At 50.8% G+C, this 8573-nt stretch overlaps 1 protein-coding gene across 1 annotated transcript in view; it reads left to right on the plus strand.

Annotated features, from left to right (window-relative positions):
• Window positions 1-4109: 4109 nt before the first annotated feature.
• LOC105511109 (cytosolic phospholipase A2 zeta-like) overlaps window positions 4110-8573 on the plus strand; it is a 10081-nt gene continuing 5617 nt past the window's right edge. Inside the window, 8 exon segments of the mRNA XM_011941193.1 lie at window positions 4110-4220; window positions 5050-5072; window positions 5074-5117; window positions 6160-6296; window positions 6401-6529; window positions 6961-7001; window positions 7277-7319; window positions 7804-7870. Coding sequence (XP_011796583.1) covers window positions 4110-4220; window positions 5050-5072; window positions 5074-5117; window positions 6160-6296; window positions 6401-6529; window positions 6961-7001; window positions 7277-7319; window positions 7804-7870 — 595 coding nt within the window.

Raw genomic sequence — 8573 nt, forward strand, 5'->3', positions numbered from 1 at the left:
GGGGAGGAAGAGATGAAAACAATCTCAGGACAGTGAAATAAGAGGAGCAATACATGGAACTGCAATGAGGATGACAAAGTGGGATTTATATTGGTTACTTAGGTAAACAACGGAAGTTTTCACCAAGGGACTGAAAAGATGGATAGGAGTGTTCCCTACAGGGTAGAGGGTGGAATGGTGAACAGGTGGAGAGAAGACTGTGGACTGAATCACCGCTCACCTTCAGCAAGAGTGCTGAGTTCAGATTCCCCCAAAGGCAGAGCTGAGGCAAAGACTTGAGTGCAGGTGGTTTATCTGAGAGGATGTGAAATTGAGGGAGTAGTGAAAGTAAGACGGAGAAGGAAGAAAAGCCAGTAAAGGGTACATTTCTGAGTTGTTTACCACAAGGCAACAAGGGCTCAATGTAGTAGGGGCCTGCTATAAAACCACACGGAACTCACTTCAGCACTGTTCCACTGGGGGAATGGGAGGCCTGAGTGGTAGAGATGAGGTTTGCTCTCAAGGAAGTTAACTCCATCATACTTTCAACGTTCTGCCTGCATGCAGCTGAGTAGCCTTTGGCAGTTTTGGAGACAGTAGAGAGCCACCCCTCTCTGCATTTGTGTGATGTTGTCTAGTTCATGGAGGGGTCCACCGAGGTGTGCTGAATCAGGCTGAGAGGATGGGAGACATCACAAGAATCTACTACTACCAATATATGGCTTCTCCTCCCTGGACCAGAGGGAAGAAAAAGAGTAAAAATAGAGGCTGAGAATCACACAGGAACCAAATGCTGCTCAGCCTCTTCCTGAGATTTGACCTGGGAGTTTACAAAACAAAACCAGTCCCTTTCAAGCCTTGTAAGATGGAAGAAGCTGTTTCAGAGAGTACCAACATTTTAGATAGAGCAGGCCTTACCCAGATTTGAAAGGCTGAATGAAACCCCCTCCCCACTCCCAAATATTTTCACCCACGAAGCTTAAATTTTTCACTTCAGTTCCTGCCGGGAATCCTATCAAATGAGATATTTATTTTCATATATTCTTTGTGATATCAAGCAAATTATCACAATTTCACATGGTTTCAGAAAATAAGTGCAAAAGGCTCAATAATTATCCTAAGGAAAGGAATGAAAATTTTTTAAAGTACAAAGATGTTCATTATAGCATTTTTTATATTTATGTTTATGTGTTCAATATTCATTTTTAGTGAGACATAGTTAACACACAATAAAAGACCGATTTTAAGCAGTTTGATGACTTTTTGGCAAATTAACACACCCTGCTCTCACAACCACACCACAATCAAGGTGTAGAACATTCCATTACTCCTAAAATGTTCCCTATACTCTGTTTGAAGATGATCCTCCTAACTCTGGTGCCAGGCAACACTCATGTGCCTTTTTTTTTGGGACACAGTCTCGCTCTGTCACCCAGGCTGGAGTCCAGTGGCACCATCTCAGCTCACTGCAAGCTCTGCCTCCCGGGTTCATGCCATTCTCCTGCCTCAGTCTCCCAAGTAGCTGGGACTACAGGTGCCCACCACCATGCCTGGCTAATTTTTTTGTATTTTTAGTAGAGACGGGGTTTCACTGTGTTAGCCAGGATGGTCTGGATCTCCTGAACTCATGATCCACCCGCCTCAGCCTCCCAAAGTGCTGGGATTACAGGTGTGAGCCACTGTACCCGATGTTCCTTTTATAACTATAGATTAGTTTTGCCTGCTGTAGAATGCCACATAAATGAAATCACACAGTACGTACTATTTTAGGTCTGGCCTCTTTTATTCAGTACAATGTGTGAAATTTATCCATGCTGTGACATGCTTCAGTAGTCCATTCCTTTTTGTTAACATTATTTCACTGAATTAATACACCAGAAATATTTATCTATTCAGCAATTGTTAGGCATTTAGATTGTATCCAGTTTTTGGCTATTATGAATCAAATTGCTATGAATATCCTCATATAAATCTTTTCGTAGAGATGTTTTTATTTCTCTTGGGTAAATATGTAAGGGTGGCAATACTTGGTCATGGGATAGGTGAATGTTTACCTTTACAAGGAACTGCCAAAACTTTTCCAAAGTGATTTTACCAGTTTTATATCCCCAGCAGCAATGTATGAGAGTCTTAGTGTTTCTGCATCTGTAACCACACTTGATATGGAAAGTCTTTTTTTTTTTTTTTTTTTGAGATGGAGTCTCATTCCTGTCAACCAGGCTGGAGTACAGTGGCATGATCTCAGTTCACTGCAAGCTCTGCCTCTTGGGTTCGAGCGATTCTCCTGCCTCAGCCTCCCAAGTAGCTGGGATTACAGGCGCCAACCACCACGCCCAGCTTAGTTTTTTGTATTTTTAGTAGAGATGGGGTTTCACCATCTCTACTAAAGATGGTAGTAAAGATGGTACTAAAGAGACCACGCTGGTCTTGAACTCTTGACCTCAGGTGATCCGCCTGCCTCGACCTCCCAAAGTGCTGGGATTAGAGGCATGAGCTATCACGCTAGGCCAAGTCTTTTTAATTCTACCCATTTTAGTGAATATGATCTGGGATCTCCTTGTGGTTTTAATTTGCATTTCTTGAATGACTTCTTATGCTGAACAGCTTTTTGTGTGCTCATTAGCTATTTTTATATCTTATTGTCTTCTTTGACACGTCTCTTTTATCCACTTTATTAGATTGTCTTTTCTGTATTGATCTCTAATGCTTTTTAAAAATGAAACCACTACATGGGGCAGGGCGTGGGGGCTCACGCCTATAATCCCAGCACTTTGGGAGGCTAAGGCAGGGATCACTTGAGGCCAGGAGTTCAAGACAAGCCTGACCAACATGATGAAACCCCATCTCTATTAAAAATACAAAAACAAGCCAGGCATGGTGGTGCATGCCTATAATCCCAGCTATTCAGGAGGCTGAGGCAGGAGAATCACTTGAACCCGGGAGGTGGAGGTTGCAGTGAGCCAAGATCACATAACCGCACTCCAGCCTGAGTGACAGAGTTAGTAAGACTCTGAAAAAAAAAAATAAAACCCTACATGTCAGAAAATAGAGATTGTGTATTTACATATACAACAAGCTTTTGAAGACTTCCACCAAGATATAGCAAACCATCCTTACCGAATTGATAAGTGTGCCTGGAAGTGAGGTTGTTCAGACAATTCAATGCATTTAGTCAATAAATGGATAATGGACCATGTTGTCTCATCAATAGTCTATAAGTATCCTTTGTTAGTTGTTATTTTCCTCTTTACCTTTATAATAAGTGTCAAGATTTTGATTCCCAAGCTTTTTTTTTTTGCAATTTAATAATTTTTCAAGGAGTCAATTTCAACCAAACACCGCATGTTCTCACTTATAGGTGGGAACTGAACAATGAAAACACTTGGACACAGGAAGGGGAACATCACACACCGGGGTGTGTCGTGGGGTGGGGGCAGCGGGGAGGGATAGCATTAGGAGATATACCTAATGTAAATGATGAGTTAATGGGTGCAGCAAACCAACATGGCACATCTATACCTATGTAACAAACCTGCACGTTGTGCACATGTACCCTAGAACTTACACATAATTTTTAAAAAAACATATATACACACACACACACATATATATATATGTGTATATATATAAAGAAACATCTTTGAGCCCAGATGAAATGCTTCAGCTCAAGAGCCGCAGGGAAGGAGGGACTTGACGCGTGACTAGTTTCAGGCCTTTTCCACAACTGGAGGAGACTAGTCACTGATTTGCACTTGCCAGCGGTCTCTGGGCCAGCTGTGCCAGCATCACCTAGAGGGCTTGTTGGAAATAGCTCCGGGGTCTATTTTTCACAAACAGCCCAGTGATAACCAGGGGCTGGGTTTGGGAACAAGAGTGCTAACCAGAGACTCCAAGAGTCTCATGGAGACAGACTGAGCTTGAGCTGCCTCCTGCCTGGGAAAATTAAGCTCCAGTCACTTCCTGGAACATGTCAAACTCCACCTCCAGCAGCCATCCGGCGGCCTGAGTCCTCTGCGGAGCAGGCAGCTCCACCCTCCCAACTCAGTGCTACCTGTCACACCTGAGCCAGCAGTTTGTGCAGCCAGAGGAGCGCTGGCAGGGCTCCCTGCTGGGGCCCGCGCTGCCCAGCCATGCTCTGGGCACTCTGGCCAAGGTGGCTGGCAGGCAAGATGCTGCCCCTCCTGGGGGCGGTGCTGCTTCAGAAGAGAGAGAAGAGGGGCCCTCTGTGGAGGCACTGGCGGGTAACGTACCTGAGATTACCTGGGAAACCTGGACTGGGGGAGTCCTGGGAGCTACAGTGCCCTGTGAAGACAGAGAGCAGCCCCAGCCCTGGGTTTTGAGTTGGGGTGGGACCTGTTTATTCTAGATGACCTGGCAGAGCTTAAATTAAACCTTGAAAATAGCTCCCTCCGATTAGGAAATGGAGGGTTAGTTCACCTGACACGTGTCTGGGGTGGGCTGGCTTTCGCGAAGGATGCGCGAGCCTGGCTGTAGCGTCTACGGCACTGGTGGGGTTGTGAGCGGAGGGTTTCCCTCCAGCAGGCGGCGTGCTGATGCTCTCGCCTGAGCCCAGCTGTAATCTGCTCGGTGACTCATCAGACCGGTACCGGCCGGTGACTCTTGGCTTCCGCTCACCTGCTCGCTGCCTCCTAGGCGGTCTTTGAGCCTCTGTCGGGGAGCAAGCGAGGGAGGGGTGTCGCCGTTTTTCTCTTTTAATATTTAATCGCCTCAAGCACAACATTAGCGCAGCTCTCACAGCCGCTCCCAAGCTAGGGTGGGGGCGCGAGGGTCTGAGGGGAGCGGCAGGTGTGTGGTGCACGACAGCCATCGATAGTTCAGCGAGTCCGTGCTGGATTCAGATTTGAACCCAGACCGGTTGAGTTCCAGGATCCAGACGCATCACGAAGGTGTTGAGTTCCCAATGCCCGGGCCCGCCAAGGTCTCCCTGTTCCCCCCCACAGAGACATCAGTGACCCTATGCCAGGTTGCTGCTCCGTGATGGGACGAGGGGAACGATGGGGGAGGGACCAGGCTCACACTAGCTGAGTCCCTGGAGTTCTGTTGTTGCAGCGGGAAACCCACCCATACTATGAAGGTGAAGGTGCTGAGGGCCACAAACATCTGGGGTACAGACCTGCGTGAGTGACCCCATCTCCACCCTTCTCCCTGTCCTTTCCCTGCGGCCTCCTCAGAGCTCAGCTCAGGCCGGCAAAGACAGAGAGAGAGAGACTGTGTGTGTGTGTGTAAGACAGTATATACATGGGTGAGTACGAGTGAGAGTCTGTGTGTGTATACATGTGTGCAAGTGTGTGTATACGTGTGTATGTGTATACGTGAGTATACATGTGTGTATGCATGTGTGCAAGTATGTGTGAGTGCAAGTGTGAGTACATGTGTATACATGTGTGTGAGCGTATGTGTGTAATGTAAATGTGTGAGTGCGAGTGTGGGAGCACAAGTATGTGTATATATGTGTGCAAGTGTGTGCGAGTGTGTAAGTGCAAGTGTGTGAGTGTGAAAGTGAGTGCGTGTGTGAGTATACGTGTGTGTGTTGTATATGTGTGCGCATACATGACAGTGAGTGCCAGTGTGACTGAGTGCATGTGTGTGTACGTGTGTATGTGAGTGCCAATGTGAGAGTACGTACACGCATGGGTGCGTGTGTGAGTGCAAGAGTGTGTGTGTGAGCGTGTGTGTGTGGAGTAGGTGGAGGGACTGGTGCTGACCATGGAGGTGAGGGCAGGCAGGGCTGGAGGGGACAGCTGTGCAGACTTGGCCTCCTCCCTGTGCCTGGGAGTGCCGCCCTGGGTGAGAGTGTGAGGCCCGCCGTGGCTACAAGTCAGCACGTGCTCTCGGGGAACTTTCCATGCCAGCGCCCACACAGGGAGGGGATTTTACTGCCTGAATCCTGCAGTAGCTGGAGTTAATGGTCTGTGCTGCCGTGGGATCTTTCCAACTGGCTGCGGCAGGATTTCTGTTCAGGCGAACGGGAGGTGTGTGGAATCAAGATGGAGTGAAAGACATCAAAGCTCTCCCTCCACCTCCTCACCCCACCATGCCACAAGGGCGGCTTCCCCTCCTCACCACTCTGCTCCTTCCCCTTCCGCCCTAGCCTCCCCCAGGAAACCTTTTCAGCAATGAGAGCTTGAGGCCCCGGCCCCTCCCCTGTCCTACCTGCAGTGTCCAAAGCCGACTGCTACGTGCAACTGTGGCTGCCCACGGCGTCCCCCAGCCCTGCCCAGACTAGGACAGTGGCCAACTGCAGTGACCCCGAGTGGAATGAGACTTTCCACTACCAGATCCATGGTGCTGTGAAGGTGAGGGCCAGCCAGGGGCCAGGCTGCGGAAGGAAGGGTAATCTTCAGGCAGCTGCCCTCCTGTCCTACCTCAGGCTCCGACCTCCTGCCTGCCCTGTCCCCAGAATGTTCTGGAGCTCACTATCTATGACAAGGACATCCTGGACAGCGACCAGCTCTCCCGGCTCCTGTTTGACCTGAGGAGCCTCAAGTGTGGCCAACCTCACAGACACACCTTCCCACTCAACCACCAGGTGAGCCCACCAGTGCTGGCGGAGAGCCCACCTGGAGGAGGGGAGGCCCAGCACAGGGCCACCGAAGAGGGGGCTCTGGTCAGCACAGGCCAAGCCTCCAAGGCAGACCGTCCTCCATCCCGCAGCCCTGACCCTATAAAGGTTTCCCTCCAATACATCTTCCTTACATGAAACCAAAATATGAGCTCCTTGAGGGCTGTGTGTTGCCTCAGTCACAGCTGGATTCTCAATGTCTAGAACAGCACCTGACACATATTTTGGAATAAATGAGGCTCTCCATGGAGATACCACTGCCCCTCCTATGTCCATGACAAGCCACGATGCCAGTCTCCCCTTCTAGTCCCTGGAGCCGAGCAGGGCTGGCAGGCAGGAACAGCTCTGGAGGCTTTTGGAGCCTTGAAAAAACTGGTGCTCCCTCCCCCTCCATGTAGGATTCACCAGAGCTGCAGGTGGAATTTGCTCTGGAGAAGAGGTGAGTTCTGGCAGAGCCAGCGCCCTCGGAGACTCAGAGATTTGAGTCACGGCAGCTCCTAGGTGCCAGTCACCATGTCTTGCACTGTCCTTGCAGGCCTGGCCTGGAGGCGATGGCTGGTCTTGACACCCATGTGCATGTTGGACGGCAGGCTCGCCCCACCCCAAACCGTGCTGTGCTCCCCAGGCTCTGCCCGCTGCTTCACTCACATTGTGATTGTCGAGGCATCATGATGGGGCCAGATACATTCCCCATGTATTCCTCATCCTTTGCAGCCAGGTGCCTGCATCTGAAATCATCACCAACGGGGTTCTGGTGGTGAGTGGGGAAGGCCAGCTTGGGGGTGTTCTGGGCGGGGGCCAGTGAGGAGCCTGTGATGGGGCCCATCAGGCCCACTTGTCTCTGAAGGACACTCAATCCCTCCTCAGAGGGGAGGCATGCTAGGGAGGCACCTCCATAGGGGAAGGACAAGAAGCTGCCAGGCACTTGGTGGACAGCCCAGGACCCCAGCCTCCTACTCCCACACAGCATGCTACTCACTTGGGCCTCTGGCTGCTAAGATCACTGGAGCAGCCACTCTCATGGCCCCTCAACTCCTCCCCCTTTCCCACCAGCGCCCACTTCCTCTGAGTCTGGGGAGAGGGGCTGGGTATAACCTTGGGCTGCTGCAAAAGACTCCTACCCATGAGGCCCAGGTCCTGGGAGGGCTGTTTCCTAGACCCTGCTCCAGGAACTCCTCTCTCCCTCCATCCTGGCTGGGGCCCTGGGCTGTCTGGCTCCCACAGTCCTCTGCTTTCCTCAGGCTCACCCCTGTCTGAGAATCCAGGGCACACTCCGGGGAGATGGGACAGCCCCACGGGAAGAGTACGGTGAGTCTGCTCAGCGGCCTTGGTTCTTCTGCCTTCTCTGCTGGGGTTGGGACTACTGATGTCAGGAGGTGGGCCTGGGTCAGGAAGCTCTTACAGTTTCCATTGCTCAAAGCCGACTAACTCACATGGGATGGAAGCCCCGGGAGGCAGTGAACGACCTGTCCCTGGAAGTATTCGAGCAAAGAGGTTGTATCCGCCCAACTATTGCTCTACAACAAACACCCACATGATCTCAGTGGCATACAAGCAGCATTTATTCGGCTCACACACCCGGTGGTCAGCCGGGCCAGGCTGGGCTTGGCGGGGGGTGGCCCAGCCCTGTGCCATGTGTCTCTCCTCTGCCTCCTGTGACAAGCCCATTAGCCTGGGCATGTTCTCAAGGCATCAGCAGAGGCCCAAGAGAGCAAGCCCAACTGAACAAAGGCTTGTTAAGCCTGGTCACATCCTGGCTGCTACCTAACATGTTACTGGCCCAAACAGGGTTGAACTCAAAGCTGGAGGGTAGGGAATACAGTTGACCTCTTTAGTAGGAGGAGCTGAAATCACACGGCAGTGAGAATACAGGGGAAATGAAGAACGGGGGCTGTCAAACCCAGTACCACAGAGGGCAGCCACCCAGCCAGGGGAGTCCAGATGTGGGACAGCAGTGGTGGCTGTGTGACAGGGAAGGCCCCTTCCAGTGCTGACAGCCTGAGCCTGCAGG

Source organism: Colobus angolensis, unplaced genomic scaffold (assembly GCF_000951035.1).
Source record: "Colobus angolensis palliatus isolate OR3802 unplaced genomic scaffold, Cang.pa_1.0 Scaffold199, whole genome shotgun sequence".
NCBI classification, from domain to species: domain Eukaryota; kingdom Metazoa; phylum Chordata; class Mammalia; order Primates; family Cercopithecidae; genus Colobus; species Colobus angolensis.